A 12,406-nucleotide genomic window follows, 5' to 3' on the forward strand; every position below is an offset into this window, starting at 1 on the left:
GGCTCCAGGCTCCAGGCTCAAGGCTCAAGGTTCAAGGCTCATGGCAGCTTACACTTAAGTTTTAGGTTCTAGTTTGGCCTCACATTGGCATTTTAGCATTATTCATGAATAGATTAGGTAGGTGGCAAGGCAAGAAGCTTAAGCAACACTCCAAAAACAGGCAATATTAAAGGTACAGTATGTACCTTTCTACAGGAGGCCCTCCTCTAGACCATATAAGAGTCCCACTCACAGTAAGAAAGCATGTTTAAGTGCAATAAAAAGCTAAACGTTTAGCTAAAAAGTTACACACTGTGGCTTTAAAGAACACATACATTCTTGTGGCTTTAATTGCCTTTAAATCATGCTTCTGTTTCTGTTATTTATGGGGTTATTGAAGAGGCACCTGTGGTATTACACTTTGCATCAGAATGTACTGTTTACTCATGACATAATTGTGTTGTTTTCTATGATAATTACAATCAAACCATGAATCTTGGTCTCCTTGGGAAAATAAGTATTGGACCTTTTTTACATAATAACTTAATAATAATGTTTGTATTTTCAACCAGAGCTGTGCTATTGATGCCAGACTGATATGACTGCTCCACGTATCAGTCTGGCAGAACTAGTTCATTTAAATAGTTTACAGTGGTCCAAAGTTATTCCTCACTTATACCTTATGTATTCTGAGCCTCCTAATTATTCACTGTGATGAGTTCATAGTTGAAGGAGTTTTGCCATCACTGTAAAACTAACAACAACAAACATGTGCACTTTCTGAAATGTGTACAGTAAACTACAGACCCTGACACATCTATTCTGGGTTTAAAAAATGGAGCCCAGATTAGATGTGACTAAATAAGCTGTATCTGTGTGCATCTTCACTCCTGTGCGCACCACTGCCCCACCTCCATGACCACTAAACACAGACACAGGACAGGCCGCTATTTGGACCCAATTTAGAGCAAGGACACCACAGAGGACACATACTGTATGGAACAGGAGGAGATGGGATGGGAGGAGACAAGAGGAGAGGGGACAGGAGGAGACAGGATAGGAGGAGACGGGACAGGGGGAGATGGGACAGGAGGAGACAGAACAGGAGGAGACGGGACGGGAGGACACAGGACAGGAGGAGATGGGACGGGAGGAGACGAGACAGGAGGAGACGGGACAGGAGGAGACGGGACAGGAGGAGACGGACAGGAGGAGACGGGACGGGAGGACACAGGACAGGGACGCTGCGGGTGGGGACATTCCACAGCTGGATGAGAGCCAAAATATAGGCAATGCTAAACATAGGAGTGAGGGAGGCTGTGGGAGGGCAGGAGCAGAGGTGATGATAGAGCAGTGAATGTGGTGTTGACACGCGGCGCACAGCACTTTAGGACTGTTGTAATTCATTTTAATGGCATTGTCTACTATTCCTGGTCTTTTTTGGCAAATTTAGTGCAAACTAGGTGAGTTTGCAGCTTTGTGGCCACTGCAATTTCGAGTACTATATGACATAATATAGATGTCTGCCCTGAGACCAATCAGACTGTTCCTCATATGTGCAGAACCCCCTCACTCTCCCCTTTAGTCTTCCAGCTACTGCCCAGTTTAGCAGCCCTCCCCTGGACCCTCTTCTTCCCCCTCACCTGGACACTCTCCCTCACCTGACCCCACCCCCATTGTTTAAATAGTATTGGAGAAGTCTAAATCAAGGATTCCAAATTTCAAGACCACCACTAGGAGGCACTAAAGCTTCACAAAAGGACAAGTGGACAAGAGCCTGTATTCAAGCTGTGGCTATATATAGTCTGTACCACATCAGGCCTCTTTGACCTCTGAGGGCTGCACCCTGAGGTCAACATTAAGGATCAGGAGGTGTGAGGAGCGATGAGAAGAAGGAGCTCTCACTGCTTGAGTGGATTTAAATCCTTCTGACCAGCGACTGGAACAACTGCTGCACCCAAAAACCACACTACAACAAGCACAGTCACAGCCCTGTGTGGTTTGGACTATTTCTGTAGAATCATGCAAGTGATGTTCCACCTCCACAAAGTTACACAGTGCTGCTTTAAGTTTTGTTTCTTTCTACGAATGCAAAAATGAAGGTAAGAAATGCCAAAGCTGCATTTGACACACTATAATAACACAAAGCAGGCGCTGATGTGGCAGTCAGCAAAAGCAGTTACATATAAAATTTTCTTTATTTATGCTGAAGATTTCATTAAATAAATTACTGTATTGTGGAATGCCTCATAGCGCCTTACTGCTGGTTAGGAAGCTCCCAAGGTTTCCATAACCTGTAAGACATAGCTAAGCCGCTAGCCACCACATTTCAAATAGGACATGATCATGGGAGCTCTTCCAGCTTTATGGACTCTGGCTCCAATTTGCTTTCCAATGAAAAACTGTTGCCTCTCTCTCTCTGTAACTGCTGCTGTCAGGCTCGTCATTTTGGTCTTAAAATGTTTGTATTAAACCGGCTCTACATGATCCTGGTGTTTTTATTTTGCTATTGTGCCCGTTAAACAGATATGATTTAACTGACAGTGTTGTTAAGCGCTCGCTCTCTGCTAAACCAACCAGCGGTGTGGGTGAGAAGGGGCCTTTACCCCTATAACTGCTCTAACCTCGATGAGCTTCATTTGACCTGAGCTGAACACTGTGGGTGACGTCACACTCAGTCTACGTCTTCATACAGTCTATGGCTCCTCTGTTTAAAGGAGCTTGGGACGGTCCTTGTCATGGCTGACGATGACCTCACTGATGAGGAGGCTTATTTAACCAGTTCAGATGGAGCCCCAGTCCATATTCATGTTAATAAATGAGCAGGAGGTAGATTCATAAAGTGCTTTATCCAGACTTATATTGTCCCAATACAATCACAGCGAATGCAAGAACAAAACAGATGACTTTTGTCAGACTTCTATATATAAACAGCAGAATATAGCTTTAAACTATAGCTTTATAAACTATAGCTTTATAAACTATAGCTTTAAACAGGAGCATTGCACAAAATCCATTTAAATCCATGAAAGGTCCTACATTAAACTACATTGATTATTGTATTATGTTAAACTACTCTGTACACATGACCTTTTCCTTTATTCAACATGAAAATGATAGACAAAAGGCACTGCATCTCAGACACAGTGACAAAGGAAACAGTGGCAAAGCTGACTGCAGCAGACAATCTGAGCACTGAAGTGATCAGAACAAATTAGGTACAGATGTATGGTCACTTAGGGACAAGTATGTCACATTTTCTAACTTAAAATTATATCTACATTTGGAAAATACACTTTTTAAACTTCACTTTTGTTTCCAATGAGGCATTTAGGCATATGGAGCGCCCTCTGCTGTCAGAAGAAGTCAGAAGCACAAGTTTTACCTGTGACACAACAGTGCAGACAGAACATGTTTAAGTGTTCAGAGAAGATGACTTTGAATTAAGTGATTAATGAAACAAGAAGCAAAATACAATTCCAGAAAAGTATTTGATGCAGGGACAAAATTGTTACATGTCTAAAAGCTCAAAAAAGCTAGTTTAAAGGGCCTATATTACACTATTTTCTGATGTCTATTATAATCTTGTTTCCTCATCAAAAACAGACCTGGAGTTGTGTTTTGTTCCATTCACACATGTTATACACAATAATCCTGCGTCTAGGCCATGTTCTCCTCACAAACAGAATTGGAGAATTTGAATGATCTTGGCCCTGGAATTTCCAATCTCTATTGAACAAAAGCAAAAAGATAACTAACTTGAAAACTATCACTACATGACATCACAAGGTGGAAGAGAGCATTTGGAGCTTTGGAGATGTAGACAGACTAATAATAAAGTGTTACTCAAACATGTGTGAATGAAGCTAAACTCCAGGCGTAGGTTCTGATCCTGTGGATGTTGAGGGGCCAGATCATCCATGTGAATTTACTCGACTTTTGCAAGTGCATGTTTACAATATAATGTAATATCTCTCACTCCTCCGTCTCTCAGACATTTCAGTCGCTGCAGGTCTAATCTCAGGACTGGGGCAGCTGTGTTTCCCCTCACGTGATAATGGTGACCTCCTCGGCCGTACACACCAGGGATCAGAAACAAAGATTAACATAAGAGCCTATAGCCACACAAGCCAAAACTGAAGAGTGAGGACACCACAGAAAGTGAGACGAGGATGTGAGGAAGTGTGAACAGACAACGCAGTGACAAACTCTAGCATTAAACAGTAAAAGTACATGGACGTGCTGGTCAGTTAAAGCGTGTGTGAACAAAAAAATGTAAATTGGCGCCCGTGACTCCAGGTGTGTTTTTGAGGAGGTGACATGGCTTAAAGCTCACAAGAGTCCACTTTGTGTAATGTCTTTAAATTTGATTGATATAGGCCCATCCTGATTCCCCCATTACTGTCCACAATGGCAGTCTTTTATTCTATTCTTTCTCAGAGCTCTCAAACTGTTTCTGTGTCTTGCTCTCGAATCCGATCTTGGTGCTAAACAGGTCGTCCACGCTCTCCATCACCTTCTCCATCTCACGGGCCAGCTCGGTGTAGCTGTCTTTGAGCTCCCCCTGCTGCCGGCGCAGCTCCTCTGCGGCGTCCATCAGCTCTGAGGCCTGGTGGCTGCAGTGGGCCCTCAGCTGCTCCACATCAGACAGGAGCACCTCCATGCTCCTCATGAGCTCGTCCAGGCGATCGGTCGTGACCTCCAACCCGCCTTCTGCCCCCATCGACCACCCAGCCGCTCCAACCTCACAGCTGTCGCCTTCGGGCTGGTTCTCTGTGTCCATAGTTTTCTACAAAGCATAAGGAAGTGGAATTAGTCAGATAATAAGTCAGTGTCTGTGTGCTCTGGTGTGTGAATGTGTGTGTGAATGTGTATGTGGGTGTGTGCGTGAATGTGTGTGTGAATGTGTGTGTGAATGTGAATGTGAGTGTGAATGTGTGTGTGAATGTGTGTGTGAATGTGTGTGTGAATGTGTGTGTGAATGGGTTCTGTGATGTAAACTGCTTTGTGTGTCTTGAAGGTGGGAAAGCGTTATATAAAAATGTGTCCATTTACCATTTTATCAAGGTTAAAACTTGAAGCTGTTACTTCAAAATAATATTAGTCAAGTAGAAGTACAAAGCATTGATCCAAGAAATGACTCAAGAGTAAAAAAGTATTTACAAAAACTACTACTCAAGTAAGAGTAACCTAAAGGACAAAATATTAAATCATGTAAAAAATCTGGTATTTTTAAAATAACAGACACAAAAATTTGACAAAATAAAATCATATCTGAAGGAGCTGCAAGAAACACAAATGTTCAAATCATTTCATATTTTTGACATAAAGTCCAAGTCACTTTAGACTCACAGTGGGACGAGGAACCACAATATTTACTCAAATAATAGAAAAATATTACACAAATAGCAGTAAAAGTGTACTGCAAGAAAAGTAAAAATAGTAAACATTTCTCAAGTAAATGTAACTGAGTACTGCCCACCTCTGATATCTACACCAGGGTTTGCCAAACTTTTCAGGCCAGAACCCCCAAAATAAACAGGACCCCAAATGCAAAATGATGCATTAAAGTTTTGCTCCACTAAAGTTTTACAGTTTTCAACTGAAATATAGATAGAATTCATTGTTATTGCTGTGGAATTATATCTTGAAATGATCTCACTCAACCCACAGTTCAGTGCCCTGTGATAATGGTATAATGGTATAATGCCTGCACTCTATACAAGTCCATATTTGGAATTCAGATTGTGAGTATCATAGCAACCAAAGAGCCAATCTGTTGAAGGTAACGCCCCTTCCCACTGTCCCTGTTGTTAATGTTCATATCTTGAATAATGGACAGATAGAGCGGGTTAATACAAACATTTTTAGACCAAAAAAAGATGACGAGCCTGACAGGAGCAGTCGATGGAGCGGCTCACTTCCTGTTTTGAACGCGATGCCGAGCAGGTTAACTCTGTTCATTTGTACAGTATATACAGTCTGTGGGGTGTGTGAAGTGGACAGCGGCACTACATCAGAATACTGTTGCTCTTAGAACACAATTAAAAGCTCTGAAGTTGATTTTACATATTAAACGTTGCCCCATCATACTGTAATATTATCTTTAAAGCTTGTATACTTTAAATCTCCACAATGTACAGTAAAAAACACATGTGTGGAGACATTTAAAGAGCCACCCCATCCTGAAGATAAGACTGAGACGTCTCCTCCTGCTCTTATCAGCTCACTGCACACGGCTCGACATGAGCCAAAGATTTACAAACTCAGAGTCATCTACACAGTACTGCACAGTACAGTACTGCACAGTACAGTACTGCACAGTACAGTACTGCACATCTATAAAATAAAATATTGAATATCTTTTCATACACATCTGTTGCCACATGATGACGCATCTATAGCAGCCGTTTTGTCTGTTTTTTAAAAATTTTGTCATTGTCATTGTTTTGTGAAGAACTGGACAAATATTGTGCATTTAAAACTGTACCTTTTATAAACCGAGATGATCTCGATAATAAAATAATATTATGGCAATACATCAGAGATTATGGGTGAAAATAAGTTGTTCTCCATGGAGATAGATATGTTTTATGCCGTACTATGGAAAATTATAGCCAACATTTCCATGGAAACAAGCAGGTGGAGGCCCCCCTCCAGGCCAAATAAGAGTTAGGTTTGTGGAGATGCAAGCACGCTCACAGGGATCCATGCTTTTCTATGTTTTTGAGTGCAAAAAATAAATAAATAAATAAAAATGAAAAAGCACAGGTTTTTTTTGGCAAAAAAGTTACATACTGTGGCTTTAGTAATACCCTAACCCCAACTTAACCCTATCCTTAATTAAGTAGCTCTTAACCTAAATCATTCTTAATAAATGATGCATTACGTCTTTTTCTTTTCTTTATTAAGGTCATTTTTATAAAATGTTACCCAGTTGTAAAATACAGTCATATAAACTTATACAAGATACAACATTAATCCAGTCTTATATAACTTATATGATCAATAAAGATTTAAATAACTAGTTAGTGTTCACCCTGTGATGATTAAAAGTGTAACCTAAAGTCAGGTGAGATATAATGGTATAAATGTGAGTCGTACCTGTGTGAGTGTGCTCCGGTCTGTGCAGGGAGGACCTCTGCACATGCTGATGCCTGATAAGACTCTCCTGGCTCCGCTGTGTTTCTCTACAGGGCTCCCCCGAAACTCACATCTCCCACGACCACGTCATTCATGGCCTCTCCCCCATGAGCCACACACAGGTCTGTGCTGATGTAAACATGACTTGTTTTAGCTTTTGTATGATTTCTTTTTTCAGCCCATGGGCTTTATTGGACAGAGAAGTCGACCTACAGTGTGAAATGGAAAACATTCAACAAACAGGCCTTTTTCACAATGACGTCAGTTTTCCCTCAATGCTGTGAATCTATACTTCCGCTGCTTATGGAGAGTTCTGCCTTTTTACAAACAAATCAAGATCATGTAGTGGACAGAAACTATTCTGTGGTTATTCACTGAGGGAAAATCATGGGATATTTCTACAAAGGAGTTTTCTGTGTTTAAAACTTTTTTCGATTCATTGGAGCTAGTGGCTAACCACTAGCACACAGTGCTTCTGATGCATTAATCACGTTAATCTGTCCTAATCTGTAAACAAATAACCCCTTTACTTTACCTTGAGCGCTACATGGTATTGTTATGTATGTCTTTAAAAGATGAGACAGGATCTAAACATAGACACAGTGTGATGTGTGGTGTTAGCAGCTGTATGACTTTCTCATCTTCTCCAAAGTTTTCATTTTTTCTAACAAGAATCTAAGGTTAAACTTGGTCTGAATGAGTTAAAGTTAATAAATAGAATTTACATGGATTAATTTGTACAACCAGTATTTAAACGTCTCCCCCGGTCAGCCACACACAGGTCATTCTCCAGGGAAAGGAACATTGTCCATGAAAAAGCGCCCAAACAAAACAAACAAAACGAAACTGAAGAAACGTACTTCTGCCTATTTAATCAGAAATACAGACTATTCAATTTGTGAAAAAACAAGCAGAGGGAAGAGCTTTGTCCATCCATCCATTTTCTTCCACTTTATTTGGGGCCTGGTCGCCAAGGCAGCAGTTTGAGCAGGGAGGCCCAGACCTCCCCCTCCACACGCACCTCCTCCGGCTCTTCCAGGAGGATCCCGAGGTGTTTCCTGGCCAGCCATAGTCTCTCCAGGAGGTGTCCAGGAGGCATCTGGAACAAATTCTGTTCATAAAAACATTGAACAGAACCAGTTACAAAGGGCAGCCCTGAGTCCAACATGCACCGGGAACAGGTCTGACTTACTGCCGGCAATGTGAACACAGCTCCTGCTCCGGTCATATAGGGAAGTTTATGAAGTTTAAAATCAAACTCTTACACACTGTTCCTTTAAAACATCTGCAACCCACTCATTCATTATTATTATGTCTTGTGATGTTGTCCTCTGATATGTTTTTGTAGATAAGAATTCACTGTAAACTTTTTACTGCAGAAGGAACAGCTGTATGTTTTATCACGAGTGTGTGTTCTTCTATGGTTATCCATCACACTCTTTCGAGCAAAGGTTTTCTCACAGACTGAACAGCTGAATGGTTTCTCTCCTGTGTGAATCCTAATGTGTAACTGTAAACCCTGTTTACTCGTATATGTATTTTTACAGTGGTAACAGCTGTAAGGTTTCTCATCTGTGTGTGTTGTCTGATGATATTTGAGACCAGAAGGATCAGTAAACGCTTTCTTACAGACTGAACAGCTGAAAGGTTTTTCTCCTGTATGAATTCTCATGTGTAGTTCAAGATGACTGTTTTGGGTAAATGCTTTCTCACAGACTGAACAGCTGTAAGGTTTCTCTCCTGTGTGAACTCTAATGTGTCTTTGTAAACGGTGTCTGGTCCCAAATCTCTTCCCACAAAACGAGCACTGCTGTTTCTTCCTTCCAGTTCGTTTATCGTCAGCCTCTGTGTCCATCTGTGCAGCTGAACAGCTGAATGGAGCTCTCCAGTCTTCATCATCATCAGTGTCAGAAGAATGCGCCGTGTGTCCTTCAGTCTCTGAGTGGACATGTGTGTCTGAGCTGATGTCCTCTCCCTGTGAGGGCTCTTCTGTTTTCACACACACAACAGACCTGAAAATAAAAATCACACTTCATCATAAACACAGCCCTGTATGAGTCCTCAAGTGCACAGATCACAGATGACCCTTCTCACCCTGGACTATTTAAGAAAAGCATTTTCCCCTTAACAGTTATATTAATTTATTATTTATTACTTATCATTTATTTATTTAAACATTTATTTTATTTTTCATCCACAACTGGGTCTACATTACTTGAGACCTTATAGTATTTTTTTGTACTTAAAAACTGGTGACGTTTGTTCATTTTCTCGTTGACAACTGTATTTTACTAAGTAGTGCATGGCTATTGTTAGTATTACAACTCTGTGTTCCATGTTTGGGCCCAACACAGAGAGCCAATAATACTATAGCTTTTGTAATTCTGGAAGTCTAAAAGTATTTGACTCTTACACTGGCAATGGCTCTTCCTCCTGTTTGACGCTCTGCTCCTCTGGCTCCTCTGGCTCCTCTGACTCCTCTGACTCCTTTGGCTCCTCTTTAATCTGTGGAGTCTCTGGGATTTCTTTTTTCAGACTGGGACTCAGGGAGGGCATCTGGACACCTGCAGGAAACAATGGGTAAATACATGAAATACAATGTGGACTACAGGGACTGTGGAGAGGTCATCATCATCATCTGTTTGGGACTGGCTCCACAAAGTTGTCACATTAATCTTATGGCACTTCCACTTTCAGAAGCTATTGTGAAAAATACAGTAGTTTATTTAAACCCACAGAGAAGATGCATCAGAGGACGCTTTTACCGAGGAGTTTAGGCTACAAATACAGGAGCACAAGCCTGAAGCCTAAACAGACGCACAGACGAGGGACACGCAGCAGCAGAGCCATAACTCACCCGCTCTGATGCGCACGGCTCCCGGGCTCAGAGCCGAGTCCCTGAGCGCCTGTTTCCTCCGGTTCTCCTGTTTCACCAAAGCTCTCTGTGTGTGGACTGTAGACATTTGACTGTTTTTAGCTTTAGCTCCGAGCTAACCACAGTGTTCATTCTAATCATGGAAGTATGTGGCTAATGCCCAACCTAATGCGCAATGCTGCCCCCTACTGTCAAGACATGAACATCACTGAGGAGAGGAGGAAACTCTTTGAGCTTTAAGACATATTATAATGTTATTTCTTCATCAAAAACATACCCAGAGTTGTGTTTTATTTCATTCACATATGTTTGAGTAATCCTGTATTATTAGTCTGTCTACATCCTGTAAACTCAAAATGCTCTGTTCCACCTTATGATGTCATGTAGTGGTCATTTTCATGTTAACAGCTACACTGTTCAGTAGAATTTGGGCTGAGATTATCCAAATGATTCTAGTGAAGATGTGTGGAGTTTAAAAACACAGTGGAGCACTCCCTGTATTACCACATGACATCACAAAGTGGAACAGAGTGTTTTTTTGTTTTAGAGAAGCTTTTGTTTTTTAGCTTTCTACCAAGTTATGCCACTGTTCCCTCATGTTGTTGGACGAGGCTGCAGACCCGCGCTGCACCAGAGTGGACACAGGTGATGAACAAAGCCAGAATAATCTCATCATGTTGTTTGCCCCAAAATCCTCTTTGGCTTTAGTTTTAGATGACAAAAATATAGTTTTAGTCATAATTGTTATGGCTTACTTTAGCATAAATCTTTATTTGTATTATTATGGATCATTTTGACCTAATCTTCGTAATTCCATCTGTTGTTATATATAAGGTGTATCTCTTGTTCGTCTGTCTGGCGTCCTCCAGCCACTTTGATTAGACTAAACTGGCAAGTTTGCGTTTCAATGTGCCATTTTCCCTTTCTACCATACCCGCAGATTCAGGGTGATAAGAAGTGTGTTTGCGGAGATCAATACCTAAAAATCGGCCCACCTCCTCAACTATCCTGGCCACAAAATGCGTCCCATTATCACTTGATATTTTTTCAGGAATGCCCCACCGTGGCACAATCTCAGTTATGAGTGCTTTAACCACGGCATGACTTGAAGCATGTTTATATGGGAACGCCTCGACATGTCGTGACCAGGCATCAACTAAAACCAAACAAAATCTCTTACCTTCACAGTGAAGTTCAATGAAATCCATTTGGATGTGTCCAAACGGTCGATTTGGTGGTGGGTGCGCTGCTTGCAGGATTGGTTTGGTCCTACCTGGATTGTGTGCTTTAGGTACTTTCTACTCCACTACATTTTTGAACTGAGCTGAAAAGTAAAAGTATGCTTACGATTGTTTGAGCCCTGCTGAAAAGGTTGAGGGTTTATTTTTAACACGTTCATAATTTGAGCAAACAAAAATATACAAATAAAAAGAACTAGATGGAGTCGTTCTTATTGAACAAAATTCAGCACAAATCTTTATTAATCAAAATCAATACATTTGAAGACTTACAGGACCTCAACATATGCGCAAAATGACTTCTTACTCTTTAAGTATATCTTGAACAGTGTTATGTTCAAGACTCAGGAGGCTTGACGAGTGATCATTTTGAGAACAGGTTTTTATTCTTGTGGTCCCCGAGCATGTCACACAACTCCCGCTCACTATACACACGTGTCTTCCTGTCTACGGGTGCCTGTCTGTTCTAACTTCAATACATCACAAACAGGTACTTTCTTTGCTCCTATATGTGGACTTTTACTTAACAAAACTGAGCGTTTCATCCTCTCCTGGTTATAGATGACGCAAAGACGCGCGCGTGGTGACGTCAGTGCGCACCTGCGTCCTCTTGTTGCCAAGCGCGTGTTTCAAACACTCCCGTATCCCTGCAAATTTTGCAAACCTCGGCTGCGACAAAAATCTGCATTTGTTGACTTCATTTGACGATTTCTTCGGAAAGGAGACCTAACTTTGGACTCAGACTTCACCCAGACGTCTACTGACCGCCTCCTGACTCGGAATAGAGACGTTTGTGAGGAAAACAGGTGAGGTTTGTCACTTTTCATGTTCACGTTATGGGGGTTTACACAGAATACAACCAATATATCAAAATGGCATTTTAACAAAACCCAGATCAAGCTTACAGTGAGTTTATTCAAAGAAATGTGTGCCCTTCTGTGTTTGATTTCCTTTTCATAGAAAATGAAAACGATTAGTCTGTGTACAGGCCACAGGCAGAGGCTGTAGTGCTCAGTAGTCAAATACAGCAGATAATAATACTGTATTTACTTGAGTAATTATTTATGTATCTTTACAACAACTTGAGTAATTTAGTTTTAATGTAAAACGTACTTGGCCTACTCATAAGTTGAATTCACTTTTGGGCTAATCCATTCTCAGTGCAGTGGCT

At 41.2% G+C, this 12,406-nt stretch overlaps 1 protein-coding gene across 1 annotated transcript; it reads right to left on the bottom strand.

Moving 5' to 3' along the window:
- Positions 1-2,810: 2,810 nt before the first annotated feature.
- On the bottom strand, positions 2,811-10,169 carry LOC129457408 (zinc finger protein 239-like). The gene is made up of 4 exons (XM_055232368.1): positions 9,980-10,169; positions 9,536-9,686; positions 7,084-9,134; positions 2,811-4,768 (listed from the first exon to the last, which is right to left on the bottom strand). The coding sequence occupies exons 1-3, from the start codon at positions 10,083-10,085 to the stop codon at positions 8,432-8,434; spliced, it is 960 nt and encodes a 319-aa protein (XP_055088343.1). The 5' UTR covers positions 10,086-10,169; the 3' UTR covers positions 2,811-4,768; positions 7,084-8,431.
- Between the last annotated feature and the right edge of the window lie 2,237 nt (positions 10,170-12,406).

The sequence above is a fragment of the Periophthalmus magnuspinnatus genome, chromosome 24 (genome assembly GCF_009829125.3).
Source record: "Periophthalmus magnuspinnatus isolate fPerMag1 chromosome 24, fPerMag1.2.pri, whole genome shotgun sequence".
In the NCBI taxonomy this organism is placed as follows: Eukaryota; Metazoa; Chordata; class Actinopteri; order Gobiiformes; family Gobiidae; genus Periophthalmus; species Periophthalmus magnuspinnatus.

What these genes read in the sequence shown, in the direction of transcription:
- LOC129457408 (XM_055232368.1), bottom strand. Translation starts at nt 10,085, where the DNA reads ATGTCTACAGTCCACACACAGAGAGCTTTGGTGAAACAGGAGAACCGG. An exon ending in AGCCGTGCGCATCAGAGCGG is followed by an intron (nt 9,687 to 9,979) that starts GTGAGTTATGGC and finishes TGTTTCCTGCAG; the next exon opens with GTGTCCAGATGCCCTCCCTG. An exon ending in GAGGAAGAGCCATTGCCAGT is followed by an intron (nt 9,135 to 9,535) that starts GTAAGAGTCAAA and finishes TTTTATTTTCAG; the next exon opens with GTCTGTTGTGTGTGTGAAAA.